The sequence below is a fragment of the Salvia miltiorrhiza genome, chromosome 6 (genome assembly GCF_028751815.1).
Source record: "Salvia miltiorrhiza cultivar Shanhuang (shh) chromosome 6, IMPLAD_Smil_shh, whole genome shotgun sequence".
Classification (NCBI taxonomy): domain Eukaryota; kingdom Viridiplantae; phylum Streptophyta; class Magnoliopsida; order Lamiales; family Lamiaceae; genus Salvia; species Salvia miltiorrhiza.
In genome coordinates, this window is record NC_080392.1 from 44,754,402 (window position 1) to 44,780,164 (window position 25,763).

The 25,763-nt window shown below is 37.1% G+C and overlaps 2 protein-coding genes across 2 annotated transcripts; one reads left to right on the forward strand and one right to left on the reverse strand.

The window, feature by feature from the left end:
* Positions 1-1,190: 1,190 nt before the first annotated feature.
* On the reverse strand, positions 1,191-16,222 carry LOC130989897 (sugar transporter ERD6-like 6). Its single transcript, XM_057914056.1, has 18 exons — positions 15,568-16,222; positions 15,391-15,453; positions 14,536-14,625; positions 14,392-14,451; positions 13,893-13,958; positions 13,742-13,807; positions 13,580-13,655; positions 12,094-12,158; positions 11,927-12,019; positions 11,769-11,849; positions 11,465-11,549; positions 10,652-10,698; positions 10,511-10,573; positions 10,370-10,429; positions 9,317-9,376; positions 9,184-9,243; positions 8,127-8,241; positions 1,191-1,359 (listed from the first exon to the last, which is right to left on the reverse strand). The coding sequence occupies exons 1-18, from the start codon at positions 15,751-15,753 to the stop codon at positions 1,247-1,249; spliced, it is 1,449 nt and encodes a 482-aa protein (XP_057770039.1). The 5' UTR covers positions 15,754-16,222; the 3' UTR covers positions 1,191-1,246.
* A 1,684-nt stretch (positions 16,223-17,906) lies between these two features.
* On the forward strand, positions 17,907-25,438 carry LOC130989899 (uncharacterized). Its single transcript, XM_057914057.1, has 2 exons — positions 17,907-19,373; positions 25,018-25,438. The coding sequence occupies exons 1-2, from the start codon at positions 18,157-18,159 to the stop codon at positions 25,037-25,039; spliced, it is 1,239 nt and encodes a 412-aa protein (XP_057770040.1). The 5' UTR covers positions 17,907-18,156; the 3' UTR covers positions 25,040-25,438.
* The last annotated feature ends 325 nt before the right edge of the window (positions 25,439-25,763 follow it).

Here is a 25,763-nt window from a genome sequence, read left to right on the forward strand (position 1 = left end):
TTTATTTCATTATAAAAAATTACTATTGACTTACCCCTTTATTTTGATTCAAGTCGAGCCTTGTATTAAACTTGTCTAACCCTATATTTAAGATTACAAATATCTATTAATTAATTTTTAATTAATGCTATTAACTAGCTTAAATTAATTGATTGAGAAATACCACTCAATAATATATTATTCTACCTGGACTTAATCAACCTACAAGGGGTAGTACAATAAATTTTTTGAACTCCTCAAGGGAATATCATCACCCTTGAATGGATAATGATGTCCTAATACAAATTACCAAGTATCATACACGAATTGTTGATAACCATGATACAAAGAATATTGAATTCACAGAATTCACTCTCAATAATAGTAAATCAATGTTATACACAAACTCATATATGCACTTATAACTTTATTAGGAGCTAGGTTAGCAACAATCACATTCTGTTGGATAATAGTGTTGATTGCATGTAGGGATGACAATGGATCCTAGACCCGGTCCATATCCGTTTTTCAGGGTTTAGATCTCATTTTTTTGGGCTCGATGGATCTGGATCTCAATTTATAAAACGGATCTGAATCTGAATCTTGAAATTACAGATCCGGATCCGACCCGTGGATCCATTTTTTTAATATATGTATTATTTATATTTTATATTTATTTTACTAAAAATATTAAATATAGAAATTAAAGATAATACACAAGTAAAACAAATTATATTATTTGAAAACTTATTTAGAAATCAAATTTCAAAATGTAATTAGGAAGACTTGTTCTCATAGACTTGGGCATTGAGATTTGTTTATTTTGAATTTTTGATGACTTATTTTTATTTTATTTTTTTATGTTGAGACTTTGTATTTGCATGAATGTGTTTTGTGCAATATTTTTTATGATGGAAGCTAAATGTTGTTGATTTTGTGACTTTTTTTTGAATTTATTTTAAAAGCAGTAGATCCATGGATCTAGACCCGTGGACCCACGGATCTGGATCCCAAATTTTTAGATCTGTTGGATCTAGGGTGGATCTGGATCTGATAAACCTGTGAAATAATAATTTTAATCGATTTAACTGCCCTTAAAATTAGTACTCCATGTTCCCATGCACAAAAATATACGAGATTAATAAGGAAGCAATGCCAGATAACTTGCAGTTCCAATAAGAAAACTATCTTGCCATAACTTGCAGTTCAAATAAACAAACAAACAAACCATTTTGACATCAAATAATAGCAGTAGTTGCAAACATTATCATATAAAAAAACCTTCAATTTCTTCTAGTGTTCTTCCTTTGGTTTCAGGAACCCACAAGGCCACAAATGCTACAGTAAAGGCTGATATAGATGCATAAATGACGAACGTCCCTGTCAAATTGTGACAACAAGGTGCTTAGGCACACACATACATATGCATATACATGTATACATATATGGAATTAAATAAAATAAAACCTCATTTAACATAAAAATTGTGAACTATTATTGAAGTGTGATGCATTTATCTAGAATATTCTAGGTGAGAATAAGCTATGTATATTCTAGAGAATTCACCACTAGCTAGATTAATCTAGAGTATTCTAAATAATACTAGGACAAGTATGAGTAATCTAGAGATTAGATATTTTCTATATAGTATCTAGAGAATTCCTTAAGTGGATGCTAGTAGAGAATTCTAGATACAAGTTAGTGTAGTGGGATCTAGAGAGATCTTCCCACACCTATAAATAGAGCTCTTGTAAGCCATTTGTAACCAATCTCACATAATCTAAAACATCTCAAAAACATCACTCTATCTATCTAAGTTCTTTGGAGACAAGAGCTCCACTCTAAAATCATTATCTCTATCTTCTACACACACTACACTCACAATATTCTCTACACCACTTCACTACAATCACTCACCACACTCAAACCTCTATATAATCACCTCCATTTTCTAACAAGTGGCATCAGAGCTTGTTCGATCATAAGCGGGCGTTATGGCGTCGTCAAGTCTCTCCATCACGACTCCAATATTCAATGGAGAAAACTATGACTATTGGAGTGTTCGTATGAAGACTTGCCTTGAATCCCATGATCTTTGGGATGTCATTGAAGAAGGAATCACCATGCCGGGAGAAGATATCGACAAGACATCCTCAATCGAGGTACGTAAGAAATTAAAGCAACAAAATGCTAAAGCTCTTTATCTTCTCCAACAATCTGTTAGTGATTCTATCATGGCAAGAATTATTCGAGCCACTACTGCAAAAGAAGCTTGGGATATCCTTAAGGAGGAGTTCCAAGGAAACGTTAAAGTTCGAACCATTAAACTGCAAAGTTTAAGGCGAGAACTAGAGAATCTTAAAATGAAAGATTCAGAAGCCGCAAAAGATTATTTCTCAAGAATAATGGAAATAATCAATCAAATGCGGTCATACGGAGATAACGTCTCCGATGAAAGGATCATACAGAAGGTCTTAATCAGCCTTACCGAGAAGTATGATCCAGTAGTGGCGGCGATTGAAGAATCAAAAGATTTATCAAAAATGTCTGTCGCGGAGCTGATGGGTTCCTTGGAAGCACACGAGCAACGATTGAGCAGGCGACATGAAAGTTCACTAGAGAGTGCCTTTCAGTCCAAGCTCAACGTTAGAAGCAATAAGTTAAGAAGCGGCAGAAATTTTAAAAGCAATCACAAGGAAGGAAGCTCCAGCAACAAGGAGAGCAAGGCAAATTTTCCACCATGCGGAATTTGCAAGAAGACAAATCACTTGGAGAAGGATTGCTATCATCGAGGAAAGCCACAGTGCAAAAACTGCAAAAGGTTCGGGCATGTGGAAAAAGATTGCAGAGATAGAAGAAATCATCAAGCCAACTATTCAGAAAATCAAAATGAGAAGGAGTACATGTTCTATGCATGTCACTCGGCAACGGAAGCACGAGAAGAAGAATGGTACATCGATAGCGGATGCAGCAACCACATGACATCCAACGAGACCATCTTCCGTGAGTTAGATACTTCAGTCAAGACGAAGGTGAAGATGGGCAATGGAGAACTGGTGGAGACAAAAGGGAAAGGTACAATTGCCATAGAAACTAATAAAGGTACGCGATTTATTAGAAATGTTCTCCTAGTACCTCGTCTTGCACAAAGTCTATTAAGTGTTGGCCAAATGATGGAAAATGGATATGCCCTCCACTTTGAGAAAGATTCTTGTCGAATTTACGACAAGAAAAATAACCAAGATATTGCAGTAGTAAAAATGGGAAAAAATAGAAACTTTCCCATTCAATGGCAATATCCACAAAAGGCAATGGTGGCTCAACTCGACGATACGAGTCTATGGCACCGGAGATTTGGGCATTTCAACCTAAATGCCTTGAGGCTACTTCATCAGAAAAATATGATGAGAGATATGCCTCTTCTAATTGAAAGAGAAGGTGTATGCGAAGGATGCATGATCGGAAAGCAACACAGACAACCATTTCCAACGGAGAAAACATGGCGAGCCAAGGAGATACTAGAGCTTGTCCACACCGACGTTTGCGGTCCAATGCGCACACCTTCAGTAAGCCAAAACAGGTACTTCATACTCTTTATTGATGACTACTCTAGAATGACTTGGGTATATTTCCTCCAAGAAAAATCAGAAGTCTTTAGAATCTTCAAGAGATTTAAGAACTTTGTGGAGAAACAAAGTGGTCGCAAAATAAAGAAACTGAGAAGCGATCGAGGTACCGAATACAACTCAAAAGAGTTCGACAAGTTTTGTGAAGATGAAGGTGTGGAGCATCAACTAACGGTGGCCTACACTCCACAACAAAACGGCGTGTCGGAAAGAAAGAATCGAACAGTCATGGAGATGGCGAGATCCATGCTGGCGGAGAAAGGATTACCAAAGAAGTTTTGGGCAGAGGCAGTGTATACATCAGTCTACCTACTCAACCGATGTCCAACAAAGGCCGTGCTAAACAAGACGCCGATCGAAGCTTGGTCAGGACAAAAGCCTTCAGCCAAACATTTGAGGGTCTTTGGAAGTATCTGCTACATCCACATTCCCTCAGTAAAAAGACACAAACTGGAGGACAAGACGGAGAAGGGAATCTTCCTCGGCTACAGCTCTAAATCCAAGGGTTATAGAATCTACAATCTTGAGACCAAGAAGCTGGTGACAAGTCGAGACGTGGAATTTGACGAACAAGCCTCTTGGAATTGGGAGACAGAAAGTGTTGAAAGGCAGACAACAACTACACTCCTAAAAGAAGTCACAGAACATGGAGAACAAGATCAACAAAGCCCACCAAGGTCTTCTTCAGAAGCCAATACCTCAAGTGGATCCGACTCAGACTCCTCACCAGACTCTCCACCTTTTCGGGTAAGAACTCTAGCAGATTTATATGAATCCACTGATATATATGAGACATGCAACTTTTGTTCTTTGGAGCCAAATAACTATGCAGAAGCATCCAAAGAGAAAGTTTGGATTAAAGCAATGGAGGAGGAGATAAAAATGATAGAAAAGAATGATACTTGGGAGTTGGTGGATCTTCCAAGTGACAAGGAAGTCATTGGAGTCAAATGGGTGTTCAAGACAAAGCTGAATCCTGATGGTTCGATCCAGAAGCATAAGGCAAGACTTGTCGTAAAAGGATATGCTCAAATACCAGGAGTCGACTACACAGAAACGTTTGCTCCAGTAGCCCGGATAGACACAATTCGAGCACTCATAGCTCTAGCGGCTCAGAAGAAATGGAAAATCTATCAGCTTGATGTTAAGTCGGCATTTCTCAATAGAGATCTAACAGACAAGATATATGTGGAGCAGCCAGAAGGATTCACAAAGCAAGAAGGCAAAGTTCTTCGTCTCAAGAAAGCACTCTATGGGCTCAAACAAGCGCCACGAGCCTGGTACAGCAAAATAGACGGATATTTCACCGGTCAAGGATTTAGGAGGAGCAAGAACGAAGCAACTCTATACATCAAAACTCAAGGTACGGACATCCTGATTGTCTCTCTTTATGTTGATGACTTAATTGTCACAGGAAATAACACAAAATTGATCGAGGATTTCAAGAGAGACATGATGAGCACCTTTGAGATGACGGACTTAGGATTAATGCACTATTTTCTCGGAATGGAGATAAGTCAAGAGGAAGAATGCATCTTCCTATCACAAAAGAAGTATATTGAAGATATGCTCAAGAAGTTCAAGATGGAAGACTGCAAGCCAGTGGTTACACCTCTCATTCCAAATGAGAAGTTGAAGAAAGAAGATGGGTCAAAACCGACGGATTCTACAAAGTATCGAAGTTTGATTGGGAGTCTACTATATTTGACGGCAACAAGGCCAGACATCAAGTATGCAACAAGCCTTCTATCCAGATTCATGGAAAGTCCGAAGGAGACCCACTATGGAGCAGCAAAGAGACTTCTCAGATACCTGCAAGGTACGCTCAACTATGGTATCTGGTACAAACCAAAGTCTGACTCACAGATCAGTGGATATAGCGATAGTGATTGGGCTGGATCTCAAGATGACATGAAAAGCACCTCAGGCTATGCTTTCAAGCTTGGCTCAGGAATTTTTTCTTGGGGATCAAAGAAGCAAGACTCAGTTGCACTATCAACAGCAGAAGCTGAGTATGTTGCAGCAGCCGAAGCAGCATGCCAAGCTATATGGCTTAGAAGAATACTAGCGGATATGGGCGAACCGCAAGACTCATCGACAGAGATCTACTGCGATAACAAGTCATCTATAACAATGGCTAAGAATCCAGTTCAGCACAATCGCACCAAGCACATCGACATCAAGTATCACTTCTTGAGAGATGTTGAAGCAAAGAAACTTATCGAGATGAAGTATTGTCCAACAGAAGAGCAGTTGGCGGACATCTTCACAAAAGCACTACCAAGGGACAGATTCCAGTTTCTACGAAGAATGCTTGGAGTAACCGATAAATGCATCAAGGAGGAGTATTGAAGTGTGATGCATTTATCTAGAATATTCTAGGTGAGAATAAGCTATGTATATTCTAGAGAATTCACCACTAGCTAGATTAATCTAGAGTATTCTAAATAATACTAGGACAAGTATGAGTAATCTAGAGATTAGATATTTTCTATATAGTATCTAGAGAATTCCTTAAGTGGATGCTAGTAGAGAATTCTAGATACAAGTTAGTGTAGTGGGATCTAGAGAGATCTTCCCACACCTATAAATAGAGCTCTTGTAAGCCATTTGTAACCAATCTCACATAATCTAAAACATCTCAAAAACATCACTCTATCTATCTAAGTTCTTTGGAGACAAGAGCTCCACTCTAAAATCATTATCTCTATCTTCTACACACACTACACTCACAATATTCTCTACACCACTTCACTACAATCACTCACCACACTCAAACCTCTATATAATCACCTCCATTTTCTAACAACTATTTATTTGCACTTAACCCATTGGAGGACACAGGAGGAGCCAAGGTGGCGGACGCAAAAAGTTATTTTCTATTATTATTCTTTTAAAACATCAAGTTATTCACATTTTGTGTGAATAATATCTTTTCGAAGTCTCAAACTCAAAATGTAGAAAATAGAGACCTCACCCGGGATTTTTCATGCGTCCGCTCCCGACTTAACCTATAACCTATAAAGTAACTGCACTAAACTCGTGTTTGATGACTATTTGCTTTAAAGGTTAAGTGCAATTATTTTATAGGCTCAGTGAAATTTCTATATAGGTTAAATACAAGAGATTCATAGTTGTTATAAAAAATCATGTTTTTACTATAACTCAGCGCTGGGTTTTTGGGGTTCGAAACCTGGATACGTTCAACACAATTACCGATATGTTCATCAAAAATCTGGATGTGAAATATAATTTTAATTATTGACTGTTCGATGGATCATGATCAATTGCTGAGATTTCTTCTCTATTCTTTGAAAACATTTGCTTCTCCATAGAACTTTCTCCCATATATATATATAGGATTGGGTTCTGTAGAGAACTACAAATAAGTAGAGAACGAAGAACAATGAATAAATCTATAAATTAAACGAAAATATCGCATAACTAATGAATATGTGTATTTAGTAAAAATATAGAAAAAATATATAAAATTTCGCCCCTCGCAAGATTCGAACCTAGGGCAAAACTTATTCATAAGATATATTGATTTATTCATCGAAATTATAGACTTATTCGTAACTTTATATTTGTTCTCCGTTCTCTACTTAATTTGCAGTTCTCTACGGATCTTCTCCCTATATATATATATAGAACCGTTATCTTTCATGAGAAGCAATGTTTAAAAAGGCGTTTTGAGGCGCGCCTCGGGGAGGGACGATAGTATTTTGAATATGAGATAGCGGGGGCGCACGCCTCGGTCCAGGTGAGAACGTGAGGCGGTCAGAAGAGCACGCCTCGCGCCCAGCTATAATTAGATGGGCTGTTTTAATATAGCTCTAATTTTAAATGGGCTGCTAAATTGAAGCTTTAATTAACAAATTAAAAGAAAAACAAAAAGTTTCTAAAAACTAAAAACCTAGCTATAGACTCAATAGAAAATAACAGAGGGTCCCGCTCTTACACATGTAGACGCAGTGCCCCTCTCCCTCTCGCCCTTTCCATCTCTCAAAAAAGAAAAATAAATTGTTTGTGTTTTTTATGATTTACACCTAGGTCTTACGCCTCGGACTGCCTCATGAGGCATAAAGACCGCCTCGAGGTTTACGCCTCGTGAGGCAGTAGAAAAATATCTCACCTCATAAAACGTACTCCCTTCGTCCACGAAAAGTATAGCACATTCATGTACAATTTTGTACATGAATGTGCTATACTTTTCGTGGACGAATGGAGTAATATAACACATTGGTGAGAACCATGAGAACCCTGCACAAGCTCAAATATCTAGGAACAGGAAATGACCAGAGTGAACAACTAGATATTATACATGAACAACCACATTAATTGAATTTCAATCATGTATATGTGTTATATTTAGTTGTTCACGATCTGACCATCTCTTGTTTATAGTATATTTTATTTGTTTGTGCATAATTCTCAATTCTCACCAAAAGATGTGATTCTCACTCGACATCATTCTTATATATATAGAGAGAGAGCGATATATATGTAGAGAGAAAGAACCTCCACTGCTCCAAGTTAAGAGTAAGTTAGCCGTCATTGTAACCACTGATGCTGACAACCAATTTGCTAATGTTGCTACACTGCCAGCAAGGCTTTTAATGCTTATAGGAAGAATCTGCATCAATGAAGTGAAAGTCAGGTGCAGGTTACTATTGGTGTAACCCAGAGCATACAACACTTACATCAACACCTTAGGACATCCTCAAAAAAAAAATGGTGTAAGAATTATGTAGGAAATAAACATGGTAGCTTTTTCTATTCGATATATGAGAATGATGTCTTTCCTTTTAATAGGTGTTGTGATACCATTCATCATTTGATATTTTTGTTCATAGTTATCTTTTATTTTCTTAATACATTTGGTTATTTAGGATTAAGTTTTTAAGGTTAGAATAAAGAGATGGATCATAATTTGTGTGGCTTCAAGTTTTTAGATTTTTAAATGGTAATTTATGAATTAGGGTTAGATATCTTTGAGATCATTATTGAGTTGGACAGCTTAGCTGTAGCAGGAATTTCATGTAGACCTCTTTTGGGGTAGTTATTACTCCCTCCGTCCACGATAAGTGTGGTCTTTTTGCCATTTTCGTCCGTCTACAATAAGTGTGGTCTTTCCATTTTAGAACATAAACCTTTATATTTTACCCATTCACACAATATTTACAAAAAATCATCTCACAAATCATTTATTGGTTACCTAACAAATCAACTTGGTAGGACCCTTTCACTATTTTATACACATCTTCCAATATTTGGTTTTCAACTACATCTTCCCGACACTTTGACGTGCTTTTGTTTTCTCTCTAGCATTTTATTGGGGGATAAAGATGGTATCATGAAAGTTATAATGGTAAAATAGTCATCTGACCTATTGTTGGCGAATATGAAAATCTTCTAAACATTGAGCAACATTATAGTGCTTGATATTTAGAAATTCAATAAGGCAGTAACAACTTTATAACATTTCAAAAAACTCATGATTATAACAAAATATAACACAAACTACATCCCCTCACTAATTGACAATGAAATTTTCTGCAAAGTTTCCATTTCATACCTCGGACATTATAACCCACGGTACAGCTCCAAGTCCTACAGAAAAACCAATCACCATAATCTGAAAAATAAAAAAAGAAACCTAGTTAATGAAGCTGAAATGCCATCAGTAGGATATTACATCTACAGCATACCAAAATTCCAACCAATGCCGATACTTGCATGATAGAATGAGACTTTTCAGGTAAAATCTCCTGTTTTCAGCAAAAAAAAAATTATATATAAAGGTCAGGATACTGAGAAATCTTTTAAATTGTGTTTGATACAAAACACACGGCCCTTTATAAATCAAAAGCCCGAGAATATTATACAGATTTGTGTGATTCTATATACCACCTCCTAGGTGGTATACGCTATAGTTATGAATCGCGCAGGTAGCGCGCGCGATCGCGCGTCGCGGTGCGTCGCGCACCTCCATCGCGCCGCACCGCTATAACTTGGCTCCTTCCCGGTAGCGCGCGCTATTCGCGCATCGCGCAGGTCGCGCAGGTCGCGCATCGCGCCGGTAGCGCGCGCGATTGAACTTAATCCTTGAAATCAGTCAATTGCATGCATGGGCCTCACTTTTATTGCATGGGCTTTTCTTAATTAGGCTTAATTAGGGTTATATTTTATTAGGGTGCAGAATTTTGAACGGCAGTCTGCCTCTCTCTCTTAATTTTATTCGTGCAGAATTTTGAACGGCAGTCTGAACTTAAGTTTTATTCTATATACTTAATTACTTAAGAGTCTTTAGACATTCCAACTCAGAAGATTTATTTTATTATGATTTTACTATGATTATGATTATGATATAGTTTTATTCTGAACTAGACATATTATGCATGGTTTTACTATGATTATGATATATATTATGTTTTTATCTATTTCTGCGCGATATATTCAAATAGCGCGCGATTCGCGATGCGCGATCACCCTAGGACAGGTTTGCGCGATCGTGCGCGATGCGCGATTAATAACTATGGTATACGCAATACAAATCATAATTATCACAATTATTAATTATATAAACAATGGATTACATACTAAAGACATTTTAATACATTCTACCAAAGATGATATTAATATGTTGAATAGACATCTCAGTCAAACATATCGCGCCTTATCTTATACGTCGTACCAAACGAGCCCTATAACCAAAAAAATTGGACAGAAAATAAAGAATTGTGTCACGAAAAAGTACAGGCCTGTAAATAGAACATAGTTGCAACGAGGAGGCTGCTGGCAGTCATTAGCGAGGAGGACACCTGCGCAAAAGAATAGACCTGTTTACGTATTTATAGTTAGCGAATAGCAGAACCAAAAGAAAAAGTAGCAGGTAAGCGTACTATAAGAAGAATCCTGCGACCTGCTTTGTCTACCAAAGCTGTGGATATTCCAGTAACAATGACCTTCAGAAATGATATATAGGATCTAAAGTTAGGTTGATTTTCATTTCATTATAAAGACTATCTTATTATTCCATTTACCTGAATAGCCCCAATCCCACATGTTGCTGCTTTACCAGATGAAATCCCTGTTTAAATATGATGAGAAGATTTAATCTTTGGTTCATATTTGGAAGTATCGCTAGAAATTCTGACGATACACAAATATTTTCTTTCATCCTAACTGAAGGTTAGTTAAGATATTTACATTTTAGGCACCATACAAGAAACAATGTTAGCGTGGGGCTGAACGTGCCACGCTTGACCAAGTACACGAGGTGCAAGAGGAACACAGAGGCTGGATTTAGAGGGAGTTTGACTAAGCTTATTTTAGAGAATTTATTAGCTCCAACAGCTTATAAGATGTTTCAAGAGCTTATAAGATGTCTCAAGAGCTTACAAGTTGTCAAAGTGTTTAGATAATTGAACTTATAAGCTAGATGGAGATTTAAAGAGAAAAATACTAGTCAGAGAGATGAAATTAGAAGCATAGATGATGGAAATAACAAACCATAGTATCATTATTTTTGTAAATTGATTGTTACTTATAAGATTATGAAAAAATAAGCTGAGGTTGGGGAACTTATTTTTGGGGAGCTCATATTGGAGCTTATTTTCACAGCTCATAAGCTTTTTAATTAGAAGCTTATTTTACCAAACGCTTCTCAAAAGCTTATTAGCTCATGAACATGCTGTTTTAAGGAGCTTAGCCAACACCCTCTTAATCAACAATGTCAAACAATATAAGCATCGGGAATGAATAACATAATAGAGCGATACTCATCAATTTTATCTGCTCAAAACGAATTATGCCACAAAACAAGGATTGAATGGATTTATATCTTGAAGCCTCACCCGCAGATTGAAATATGCTACTGGAATAGAAAAGAACGCCATTAATACCACTTAGTTGCTGGAGTACAAGTAGTCCAATTCCCACCTATAGGGAAAGCCAAAGGATCAAATGAAGCCAGAGGACAGGAACAAGAAGAAAAACACAAATCTCTGTATGGAAAGTAATCTTTTGAGTGTGTGTGTGTTGGGCTAGTGGTAGAGTTGTTAATGTCTCAGGCCGGAGGTCTCAAGTTCGAGTCCACCGCCACGCAACCTTTAAAATTTATTTATCCAAAAAAAATCTTTTCAAGGTAATCTAGAGTACCATCAAGGGATACCAATAGCGTCTTCTCTTGAGCTCTGAAAACCGAATGGCAGTTCTCTTAGTCGATGAAGCCACAGATTTCTTGACAAAACACAGTGAGTTAATACAATTACATGAAATAGTCTCTTGTGAACAAATGCCAAGAAAGAGCGGCATACCTTAATTTCATTTAACTCGTTTGTGATATCTGTTTCAAATCCCCGTAAAACTTGTAGAGAAGTTTCAGCATCTTCGTGCAGGCCCATCTTAGCCTAGATTTAAAGACAATTGAATGAGTTAACATGAAGCTGAAGCATGATAAAGGTCTCAAGCTTGTATCCCATACCAACCAACGAGGCGATTCGGGAATGAAAAACAGACCAGGTATCAAGATTGTGCATGGCAGAATTCCTGAACATGAAATTATCAAATTAATGCATATTAAGAAGTGATTTCATATCCAAGGCTCAAGCAAATTGGGGGCCGTAACATATAAATAAAAGGATCTGTATCACACACTTTAGCTTTTAACGTATAGCATAACTCATACCCTGCTCTCCCCAGTAAGTGTGATCTCATTCTCACAGGATCCATTGAATAATCCTAGTCAGGAATGGGACCAAGTGGGACATAGGAGAGGATTTCCAATAACATACGTGCTAATTTTGATACTGACAAAGGTTAAAAATGAATAGCAAAATACATGCTAAACTGCATAATTCGTTGTAAATTTATCCTATAAGTTCCATTTAGGTTGTGTTCTCTTCAGTTGCAAATTTATTATGCAAAAATGAGAGATAAGAAAATATGGGAAAATTTTATCATATTTTAGTGGTCGCTACTTTTTTATCTCATTTTCGTTAGGGTGGAAAAGAAGTTTATCCCGCCTTTTCCCACATTATAGATGAGAAAATCAAAATAGTATCACATTAATACCCCATGATAGTATTTCATTTTGCATCCTTTTTCATCAAAGACAACACACTTTTAGTGAGTTGGGTATACCTTCGGGACAATGTATTATGATGCTTATAGAATCAACAAAACTATTGACAGAGAAATTGCAGTGCACATATTCTTGATGAGTTTATTTAATTGGAAACAACTGAAATAATAATACTAGATTGAAAACATGATCATATTGAATGAACCAAAAAAGATGAATTATAATTTGCAGAGACTTGCTTGATGTTTTAAAGTTAATGCAATTGTTACGAAGACAAATTGATTCTCTTCTGTTTCAGGATAAGAATGATTATCGTCCATACAATTGTAGTTCTGTAACAACAGCTACTAGTATAAGTATGTTGCCACATTTGTCCAGGTGGCTATGGAAATTGATTAGGAAGTGCCCATTATGAGAAATATTTTACTTGAACGTTTAATGACAAAGAAAGTCTCAACACATCTATTGATTAAGCACTAACAAGTCACATTTTTTTGTAGAGGTTAATCATAGTTTGTGTGCCCAACTTTTCAATGTTTTTCAAAAAATGTCCCCAATTGATATTTCCACTTCAAAAACCATCAATCTTGAAAATAGCTTCTCGCCTAGCCAGAATCTATATCATTCAAAATAACAAAATCCCTAAACTCTAAGAATCCACCTAAGAATCCGTCAAGGTGACTCATCACTCCATCGTTGAATTTTGTAAAGTGAGATATAAATAAAACTTCATTCAAAGTTGAGGATTTCTTAAGTGAAAGGTAAGTTGGGAACATTTTTCGGAAACCGATGAAAGTTGGGGACACAAATTATGATTGACCTTTTTTGTGGAATAGCATAATTGAATCGCATCTCATAATATCACCCATTTACACATATTGCTCACCTAAAACCGCGAGAACTCTCCATGGTAGAAAAAGGCCCAACACATATACCAGCATTATTCCAATTGTTACTGAAAGCTAAAGGACAACAGCAATTAAAGCATCCATGCCTCCATATTCCAAATCAAAGGTAAAAGTTGAAACTAATGCCGGAGTAAGTTAACCTGGTTCACACATCCGAGTCTTCCTCTCAGGTTTTGAGGTGATATCTCTGCTATATATACTGGCACCTTGCACATTCAAACAAGAGAAACACCAACCCTGTTATCGACTTCAACAATATTCCAATTATCTGAACTATACAACTGAAATTACCGTGTAGGAGATTATGCCCACGCCAAACCCTGCCAGCAGCCTCCCCATAAACAAGAATGATGAATCCTATAGCAGTATATTCGAACATTTACACTATCAACACTTGGATGAATTATACGTAGACTAAGGGTTGTTTGACTGAGCTTATAAGTTCTTTAAAACAACTTATAAACTCTTGAGAAGTATTTGGCAAAATAAACTCCTAAACAACTTGTGAACTGTAAAGTAAGCTCCCAAAAAATAAGTTTCTCAACCCAACTTATTCATAATACTATAAGCAACAATTATTTTACAAAAATAATCCTACTACGATTTGTTATTTCTAACATATATACTTTTAATTTCTCTCTAACTCACAATTCACTAACTTATAAGCTCAATTAACACTTTGCTAACTTATAAGCTCTCAAAACATATAAGTTGTTGGAACTTATAAGATCTCTAACATTCATTTGCAAGCTCCCATTATGAAATGCCAAAGTTAGATATTAAAACTCACTTTTGCAAATGAAATAGCAAGCCAACCAATGATGTTGGGAATCGAAGCAATCATCAGCGACTGCATTGAGGTGCCAAGAAATCAATTACAAGATAATGGTCGATAGCAACAAAGAATCAACAGCCAGTTATAGTAAGGTCATACCCCTTTTCTTCCCATATATTCCGCAATTTGGCCACTTGCTATTGCACCAACCATTGCTCCAACATTTGCTAACGAACCAAATACCGAAAACTTCCGAAATAATTTCAGGAAGGAAGCAAGGACAAAAGGTCATGTAATTTACAAATTATTAACATTAAAAAAAAAAGTATGGGTTAGTTGGTGTATACCGATAAAAGATAAGTGAATTCTAATTTTTCCTATATTATACAAAGTTGGTGAATAAAAATATTCGAACTTCGATGATTTCCGAAATTTCCCCAAAATTGTGGTTCTGGTTGAATCGAAATTGACGTGGTGGCATTTGAACTTCTAGACATGGAGCTAGAATTCCTAAAATTGGTTTTAGGGTTTTGTTACAACACCCTAGATACAACTCATCCTCGATGTGGGACGGATCATGACAAACCACCACGCTTCCGATCCGCCGCCCACGGCGGTCCATACCACCGCAGATGACCCGTGGCGGCCCATAACGGCCCGGGTGGACCAGAGCATGGGGTTGGCTCTGATACCATTTGTTACAACACCCTAGGTAGAACTCATCCTCAAAAGCCAGACTATCAAGGAAAGGGTGACTAAGGTGTCATAAACCACACCAATCAGCCCATACTTAACCGATGTGGGACGGATCACGACAGGTTTCCAAAAATTTTGATATGTTACTTTCAATAGGGTCGGAATCTTGATCTTAGGAAATAATCAAAATTCCTGTATTTATTGACCAACTTTATAAAATATGTGTAAAACCAGAATTCACAAATAGTCTATCCATTAACAGCCAATTAACTCAAAAACATCACAAAAATTCAAGAAGAATCACTAAAAGCATTATACCTCAGAAATAGTGAGGCCAAGATCAGTAATGATATCGGATTGCGTAGGATTAGAATATCCGCACTGCCAATTGTAGCAAACAATCACGCAAACGAAACACAAATCCCCCAAATTGAATCAGCATGAAAAAGAAATGAGGCAATGGCGGTAGACGTAAGGAACTAATCGATTACTAACGGTATAGCCAAATTGGACGGGGCCGAGGGCGACGATCAAGACACAGAGAAAGACTGAGATGGATTCGCGCAGGATCTGGGCGGAGGAGCTCATCATGCTGGACTGGCGGAGGCCCGCCATCCGGTACCAGCTGCCAGTGTGCAGCAGGGGCTTCCGCAGCCCATCCTCGGCCACCTCGTTGCTCATTCGCGATGACGACGGCTATGATTTTCTTCCGCGCACTTCTCCGATGGCGAGAAAATGAGGTTTTTGGTTTTCCTCGAGTTTGGATGTGGTGGTGGTGGTGGCGAAATGGAGAGAGAGATGGGGAAGTGAGTGAAGGCTTCATGCAATGGTGGTTGAACGCGAGCTAGAAGGGCGGAGGAGGTGGCTATGCTAGGCGGAGCAAGCATGGCGGCGATTATGGTGGCGGATCGTCGCCACGTTTCACTTCTTCTGGGTTTTGTTTGGATTTTTTTCCCTTTTTCATGGAATTATTTTGAGGTGCTCAAATTGATACAGCCACCTCGAGACTCGACTCGACTCCATTTCATATTTCATGAGGCCACTCCCACACCTCATGCTCACATCTACATTTTTTCTAGATGGCAATCATCTAATATCTCACCATGGAGCTAAATATTCATGTTTAAACCGATTATTACTATTGATATTCTCAAATTTCAATAGAATTTCATTCGTTATATTACCAAAAAGATGGAAACTAGCATATGTTTATGTAGTTTATTCGTGTACATCTAAATAGTCTTGAGCTCTAAAGATCAAATTTTTATGTCCCATTTCCCCAATCATGAAAGTATTGAGCTCTAAAGATCAAATTTTTATGTCCCATTTCCCCAATCATGAAAGTATCAATCCGAAAATTCAACATTTACCTAAAATTCAATCCGATCCGAAAAATTGAAAAATTCGAATCAAATTTTGAATTTCAATTTGATTCGAATTTCGAATATTTTGTTCACCCCTACACCAAACAGCTTGTGCCAACGATTTAATTAGTTGTAATGCACCATTTTGTGATAGAGAAAAAAACGACGCCATTTTGGAGGAATAGATAGAAAAAGAGCAAATCTAGATACATGGTTTATAATTATACAGCTTAAATTCATGCAAGTATGTGATATATAATAAAGAAAATTTTCGCTTTGACCAACATTAGCGACACCATGCCACCATCATCACCGCCTTATACCCTCTACACTTTCACGCAACAACAACAACAGTTACAACAGATGAACATATTGCAGAAGAAAAATAGAAGATGATCGATAAATTATGGTAATATTTTAAGAATTATCCATACATATTTATATGTAGCATCATACACATTTATGTTCAACATTATGCCTATCAAAACAAGTTAAAAAGCTTTAAAAATGCGAAAAACCCTAAAACATTAGATTTGTAAGCGACAATAATACCCTTTTGCATTTTTTTTTGCCTTTGAAGGCTTTTTTCCATATATTGCATTTTTATATGTTCACATAAACAGGTTTAAATTTGGATTTATATATCCCAACACCTATATATATAAATATATATATATATATATATATATATATATATATATGGGCGCGCTCCAGTGAGACCCCCTATTTTTCGTGTAACATGAGTACAGTAAATAAGACATATAATACTAATGAACAAAACGTATATCTAATGAACAAGATGTATATACTGATGAAAAATAAAATTTAAAAAATTCGTAATGAATAAGACATATATACTGATGAACAAGGTCGTATATACTGATGAACAATGCAGTATATACTGATGAATAACAAAATTTAAAATATTCTGCTCCCTCCAGGATTCGAACCCTGCGAAAAAAAAAATCACCTTCCAGATACAATATGAGCCATATGATTGATAAAATAAACGCACCAGATCGTGCCCTAGATCTCGTTAAAATTAGGGGGTCTCATTGGAGCGGCCCCTATATATATATATTTGAAATTGATTATTATAATAATTATAGTTATTATGAGAATATTGTACTCCCTTCGTCCACGAATTAAAGCCCCACTTGAGGGTGGGCACGGAGACTAAGAAAGCTAAAAAAGGTGTTGTGGATGAAAAATAAGGGTAGTTGACTAAAGTGATAAAGTAGTTAACTAAAGTGTTAAAGGTGTTGTGTGGTGGGTCCACTAGTGATAAAGTGTAATAAATATAGAATATAAAAATGATAAAGTTGTTGTAAGGTGAGTCCATTAGTGGCAAAGGCTAGTAAATATAGGAAAAAAAGAAGAGTAAAAAGGTAATAAAGCACAATAGGGCTTTAATTGGTGGACAAAAATTTAAGTGCAAGTAGGGTTTTAATTCGTGGACGGAGGGAGTATTGAATGTGTAAAATTACTTTTATTGTATTTGAAAAATACTAGTAATAAAATTTTCGCACACTCTTTTGACATTGTAACACAAATCCCTTCATTCATCTATTGCACTGAAAACTGCAATTTTACCGCAATCTCCCCCAAATAAACAAAGTTTCCCTCTTTCGCCTTCTAATCCCCAGCCACCGTCGCCGCCGCCGTCGACACCCACGCCCTCACTGCCCCTCCTCGCTGTTCGCAGCTGTAGCTGATTCTCATGGGTGAGCAGACCCACACCCAAATCGAAGCCCTACATAAACCAGAATCACAAATCGAAACCACCAATTCGCAACAAGATTCTAAGTCCCAACCATCACCCTTCAAATCGTCGCCGAATTCCGACCCCAATCTCCAAATCTCTCATCCCCAGCCCGCCACCTCCGCAGCTGAGGCATCACCCGCCATCCCCACCGAGATCTCCCACAATAATCCCCACAATCCTTCCAAAATTCCAATTCGACCTCAAAAAATCCGTAAGCTATCGGCTCAGACCACCGGCGTTGAGAAGCTAGCGACCGATGATGCGTCTGCCTCCGCTTCGTCTTCTTCAGCTATCAGTCCAGCCTCCACTGCCGCTACATCCGTCGCCATTACTTCCGCTACGCCGGCTTCCGCGAAGAACCGGCGGCGTAGCGCCTCCCATGCTTCTAGAGTTCTTCCCCAAGTTATCAAACCGTTGTCGGCCGATGGAGAAATTGAATTAGCCATCCGATACATACGTGCGGCTGATCCTTTACTGGGCCCACTGATTGATACCCACCCGCCGCCGCAGTTTGAGATCCACCACCCCCCATTCCTCGCTCTCACCAAGAGCATTCTTTATCAGCAGCTAGCCTACAAAGCTGGAACTTCTATCTACACACGTTTCGTCTCGCTCTGCGGTGGAGAGGAAGCCATTTGCCCTGATTCTGTCCTTGCTCTCTCTTCCCAACAGCTTAAGCAGATTGGGGTTTCTGGCCGCAAAGCTAGCTATTTGTACGACCTGGCAAATAAATATAAATCAGGGATTCTATCGGATGATACAGTGGTGAAAATGGACGATCGGTCATTGTTCACGATGCTTTCTATGGTGAAGGGGATAGGATCATGGTCTGTCCATATGTTTATGATATTCTCACTGCACAGACCAGATGTTTTGCCAGTGAGTGATTTAGGGGTTAGGAAAGGGGTGCAGTACTTGTATGGCTTGGAGGAGTTGCCTCGGCCTTCCCAGATGGAGCAGTTGTGTGAGAAGTGGAAGCCTTATAGATCAGTTGGGGCGTGGTACATGTGGCGGTTCATTGAAGTGAAAGGACCCCCAGCTGGCGGTTCTATGGTGTCTCTTAATGGTGGTGTTGCCCAGCCTCTGCAGCAGATAGAGCCACATCAGGATGGGCACCAGCATCAGCATCAGCTGCAGTTTGTGGAACCAGTTAATGGCATTGGCAATATCGGGTAGTCATTCACTTTTTCTTTTCTGTTCATATTATGTACATTAAATGAATTGCTTAATCTTGTATTATTCTTTATCTGAACTAGCGGGGTTTGAAAATTAAGCTTGAACTTGAGGTGCTGTCAAATTGTAGACCTTTTTCTGTCAAAAGGTCCTAGCAGTTCCATGTGTATATCATAAGCTGTAGCTAGATATCCTGTGAAACTGACATATTGTCTTTCATCTAAGTTGTAAGTTTGAGATGCAGGATTGAGTTCCACGCGTGCAATGAATTGATAACTTAGAGTTTGAGATGCAAAATTTCTTTTTTATTCGAGGTTCCTAATAAAAATCTTAATTGTAGGTCTCCATAGATGAACCATGTTATGTAGACTAATAGTAACTTGCTAGAACTTTCTATATCCATTATTATTATTCTACATGATAGCAACTTTAGGGAAGTTAGTACTGAGAAAGTGCAGTATGTAAGGAGATTGCATTCTAGATTTTGTTGGTTTACTCAGATCATGAGGGAAGCATTTAGAACAATGAAATGTACCTACTAATTTCATTGGTTTTTCCAGTAAGGAGTCAATAGAAGCCTTGTGTAGCATGTAATGTTGAGGTTCCTGTAAACCTTAAGTGATACATGAAGAGGGTTTTATTTTTTTGAAATCTCAGACTTGTGTGATGGACTCCACAGGATTCAAAATTCGATCCATGATTTTGTTTAGGTGACTAATTTTCTGTTAACAAGTAGGGGTGCCAGGCTAATTGTTCGATGAATCATTTAGAGAAATTTAATTTTTTAGAGCATTTTTGTTGATCTCTATTCTGCTATCAAATGGTTATTGGCCATGCTCATATCATTTTCTTGTTTTTACTTGGCTAATGACCTTGTGCTTTATGTTGCGTGCTCTTTTGTAATGATAGATGCACCTAAACAAATTGAATTAGTTATGCCAAATCGCAATAGTTATGTGTTTCCTGAGCATTTGTTCTTTGAAATGGTTGACATCAGAATTTTTCCTGGTCTCTGTCTAATAGTATAGATTTTGGATTGTACTCTCTGCATGCTGTAAAAAATTTACCCATTCCACCAGCCTAGCAGACTATGCAATTCATTATTTAGGTTGAGAAAGTCTCGTTGTGAAACATAATTCATTATTTGACACAGATATGTGCATATCTTCAAAGATAGGCCTTCTAGTATATAAAGGGTGTATTTTGGTGTCCCTTCTGAAGGAGTGCTACTTAATTGATTATTTATTTATTTTTGAATTTAGAATTTTCTGGGACATAAACCTGAGTGAATTGATTGGGTGACATTGGCCGTGTTAAAATTTGTGCACAAATGACTTGGTGGGACCTCAGTTCTCTGGACTCTGGAGCAGGGAATACTGAAAAAGCCTTTCTTGCTACCTTTGGTTGCTTTATTTGATCAAATTAATTGAGAGGTTGATAGGAAATTTCAAGGAGATTTCACTTTATGGATTTTCTCATTAGCATATTTCTCTATAGTCCTTTTGATTTTAATGGTATTGATTTACTGCATCTCTCTTCAGATTTTCTCCTCCAAAATGAACTTTCAGTTCTCTTGAAGACCATGTTCAGAGTTTTCTATTGTTGCTACTCAATTTTTAAGTTATTGGCTTAGTAAAAGCCTTGAAAAGATGTTTGGTTTTAGAGATCTGAAAATTGTTGTTCCAATAGTATGTTTAAAGATTTTACAGATAAAAGTTAGGTCCTTTCAATTTTTTTATCAAAGTTTGAGGCCTACTTATAGTTGCATATACAATGGACACTTAAAACACACAAACACATTTGCTGGGAATGATTTGTGTGTTTCATCGAATACCAATCAACTTAGGATATGACATTGATTGCGAGAATTTTGTGCCTACTTTGCTTCCTTACCTGCCGCATAAAGGATTATCAAAAGAACCAGTGCAATTTTCTGCTTCAGCACACAAATATTAATCCTCTCTCATCTGGAACAATGAAGCATAAATAACCAGAAAAAGAAATTTCGCAGAAATATTTTGAACCATCTTTTCTTCGATCTAGCTAGTGTTGGCTACCACACACATATATATACAGGAAAAAGAACTAGGAATGTATGTAACAAATCTGCGATAGCAAGGAGAGCACTATGACGGTGATTCCGGCGGCGGCGGCAGAGGATACGGCGGCTGGACCTGGTAGATGATTTGGGGGAGTGTTGGGGTCGAGAGCAAACATGAACACAATCTTCAGGGAGCGCTCACTATGGCTCCGATTCCGGCGGCGATGATGGTGGCTGCGGAGGATACATCGGCTAGAAGCCTAGAGCGGGTAGATGATTTGGGGGAGGATTGGGGTGGAGCCGTGGGAGTAGAGTGAAGGTGGAAGAAGAAGTTGCAAGGAAACGCTAATTCATTCTAAACATTAAACCCTAGGAAGTTTTTAATTTTTTTCATATAACCCCGAGGGCCTGACCCGATTACCCTCCAGCCCGAATGGGCTAACCCGATTTGTATTTGGATTACAATTTTACAGCCCTATTGTATCCGGTCATTCGGGTCAATCTCCGATTTCGGGCTGGATTGACATTCCTATTTGCATAGAACTTATCCAGAGCCAATCTTGGAACCGTTGAAAGTCACCGCTGAACATATTTGTGTATGAATACTTTGGGATATGGTCTTATCATTGGGAAGCTGAATACACCTTAAGTGGGCTTTCTTATTTTAGATCTGCATATGCAATGATCTTTTGAAGGTTCCTTTTCCACATAGACACACTTGTAATGTGTATTTTTTTAGGAGAATGTCTTTTGGTACCCAATTTGTAGTGAATGAAAATTCTTTTGGAGTTTTTGTTAGAATAAATGATGTGACATGCTCTAGTAGTATTCATTGTGTCAATTCTAGATTCCTTATCAATGTTGTTTTACTGTTCTCACTAGAATCCAATTTTTATCTTAGATGATCATTTAATACATAATTTTTTCAGAGTTAGTGAGGCATAGTAGGATAGATAATCAAGTATTTGTGTTGATCGATTCTTATCATGAAATAGTGAAAAGTAAAATTTCTAGGAAATGGAAAGGCTAGCAAATATTCATCTTTGGACAAGGAAAGTGAAGGAACGAAAATAAAACAAGTGCACTACTTGCTTTTGATGAAAAAAGAATGTAATTATCTGAATTTGACGTGGAAGTAACATCTCTTAAAGGACAACTGCAATTTTGTCAGGGGGTATAATTCAGTTTATAATGCATGTAATCTAATATATGTGCTACCCATTCGTTGGTCTTGTTGCCGGTTGGGTGTTGGGAGTGGGGTGGAGTAGGCACGGCATATTGAGTAGGGATGTTCATTTAGGCGGGTATGTGATTTTTCAGGATATTTTGTTCGCGGTGTTTGGGTTTCTAGGAGGTTTTTAACCAGGATCTTAACTGGATAAAGTTTAATGCAGAACCTATTTTCTTTAAAGTTTGTTGGGTTAGGTTCAGTTTAATTGTAGCACTCTTGTGTCTTGACTGAAAATGCAGTCATAAAAGGAAAGTTGTTCTAGCTTCACATAATGTTCTGGTGAAAGTTGTAAATATGTATTAGACCAAATATATGGAAGAACATGGTGCTAAAAAACTACTCCCTCCGTCCCATAAGTAATGTCCCAATTACTATATTGGGACGTCTCACTAGTAATGTCTCATACCCTTTTTAGTAGATAATTAACCATTAAAAATAGGGTTAATTGCGTATAAATTACTGAACTTTCAACAAATACGAACTTTAAAATGTTTATTAAAATTACTCAACTATTAATTTTTCTCATTTAGTAATTTGCCCAATTTTCATCGCCATGACATGGCATAAATATGCTCACTTGGCATGAATATGCTTGCGTAGCATAGATATGACCGTGTGGAAAAATAGAACTGACGTTGTAATGTATAGTTGGATGAAAGTGATGTCATATCAGGCCCAAAGTTTGGCCGGAAAATGGACAAATATGCAAAATGGGAAAAAATTAATAGTTGAGTAATTTTAATAAAGATTTTAAAGTTCATGTGCAAAATGAGAATTTGTTGAAAGTTCAGTAATTTATATGCAATTAACCCTTTAAAATATTATTAATGGTGGGCCAAACTCACTTTATACATTAACTCACTTAAAATAATCTTTAAATATCTTCCATCAACTCAATTTATACACTAACTACACTTATATTAATCTCCATGCCCAAAAGTAATGGGACATTACTAATGAGACGTAGGGAGTATGTAAGTACTATGGTCAGAAAACAATTAAAAGTATTGCACTTGTCTTCCTTGGCTTTTGTTTCAACATTCAATTTGTAGGCTTCTCTGTCAATCTTCATAAAATGAGTCCCTCTGGGCATACTTTGATTTCACGGTGAAAAGGGAAAGCATGAAAGATTGAGGAAAAAGAATGCCTCCACCCCTGTATAAGTTCAGGGAAATTTTACAAATTCATAGGAAATTGAATGCGTTAAATTGTTAGAGACAAACCTAAAAAAAAGGATAGGAACTTGATTACTGAAATGCTTTTATGACTCTTTCATAGCATATATTATAATGTATGAATTTCTATATTAGTTTGTGCTAGTGATTTATCTGCAAATTTTGAAGTAGGGGACTAGAAATGAGAAATTTTCCAAATTGTATAAACTGAAACTGATGTAGACCATTACAATAAAATTCATTAGGGTTTATTACAATATTCTATCCCAATTTAATACCCATCCTCTTCTGGTTTAAAAACGGATAAAAAGTTACAATATGACAATTCTGGTTTTTAACAAATCTATCACCTGAGGTTATTTTCAGTGCCAGAAAAATGACTTCTCATGGGACAATGTGTTATTTCAACATAAGTTAGTTTCACTTTGTAGCAAACAACTTCATTTGTAACTGAAAGATAACAATAAAAACAATAGTAATATTCCACACTAGCACACTCTTGTCTACCCTATTCATTCACTTGAATTTACAATCATAAATTCTGTGCACATTCATTCACGTTACAACAATAATGTGTCAAGAATATAGAATTCAAACTTTAGAATTTCAGAACTTGATATGTTGCTATGACTCCTATTGGTTACTTGAATTTGCTTGTATTTTATAATACTCCCTCCGTCCCCCATAAATATGCATAGACGCTTTCGGCACGAGTTTTCATTGAAAAGTTGTTTGGAGTTTTGATAGTGGACAAAGGGTCTCATGTTAAGAGTATTGTTAAGTAAATTGTGGGTAAATAGTGTAAGTTAAGGGGTACAATTGTGAAAATTATGTGTGGGGTAGTGTCCAAAAATAGGGTGTGCCTAAATTTGAGGGCATACCAAGAAGGAAAGGTATGCATAAATATGGGGGACAGAGGGAGTAGCTTTTTGTCTTTAATTCTAGTGTGGAGCAATATGATTATAGGTTGAAGTAATGCTAGGCTCAACTCAAAAGGTTCTTTAATTTTTTTTTTCCTTCCCAATTTGTGTTTACGAACTTTGCCAAGGTTTTGCATATGCATATGTTATGAAACTGAAACGTAGGAGGTGGTTATTATCTCGACTTTTGTTATTGGTGTTGAAGAAGGCCCGTTTCTTGTTATATTACTTTTTGTGCTCTGTTTTCCACTTTGACGTTTTCTTCTTTTTCTTCAGGGCATGTATCTGGAACCAATGACTACGAAGTGCCAGTCTGCTGCTGATATAATGATTGAGAAATTTCTTTGCTTCCTCTTAACGGGATCAGATACTCGATAAATTCCAGCTTGAATTGAGAAGAAGTTTTCAAGAATCTTGGCACAGAGTTTCAATGCTACTTATGTAAGCAATATCCTGCTATTTTAGCTTTAACAACTCGACTGTATAAACTTTTTCTAGAGTTGATGGAAGCTAGGATTTCTGGAGGATTTGAATTGGTATCAATCTGGAACGTCGCTTATTGAAATCCCAGAATTGATTTAGTGTTTAGTTGTTTACTGGTTATGATCAGTTCGTGAGTCTTTATATAAGCTGTATCGAGACATACTGCTGGTGGTTGGACAGGAAAATTTTTAATTCTTTGATATCATTTTCTGTATGATTCTTCCTTTTATTGTGCATGCAAAAGCTAGTGTGGAATAAAGTGTGGAATAATGAACCTTCTGCGGCTTGAAGCTTTCTTTTGAGCATGTTGACTAAGGATGTCAATCGGGCCAATACGCTCGTTTTCGGGTCAATGCTATCGGATTGTTGGATTATTTGATTATGGGTCATTTGGATTGTAATTTTTTCAAAGTTAGAAATTCTTAATTATAATCTTTGGGCTTCGGGTGAACCCTTATGACCATTCGGGCTCGAAAATTTATATAAAAAAATAATTAATATATTTATTTTAATGATTTTATAATTGTAACAAATCATCT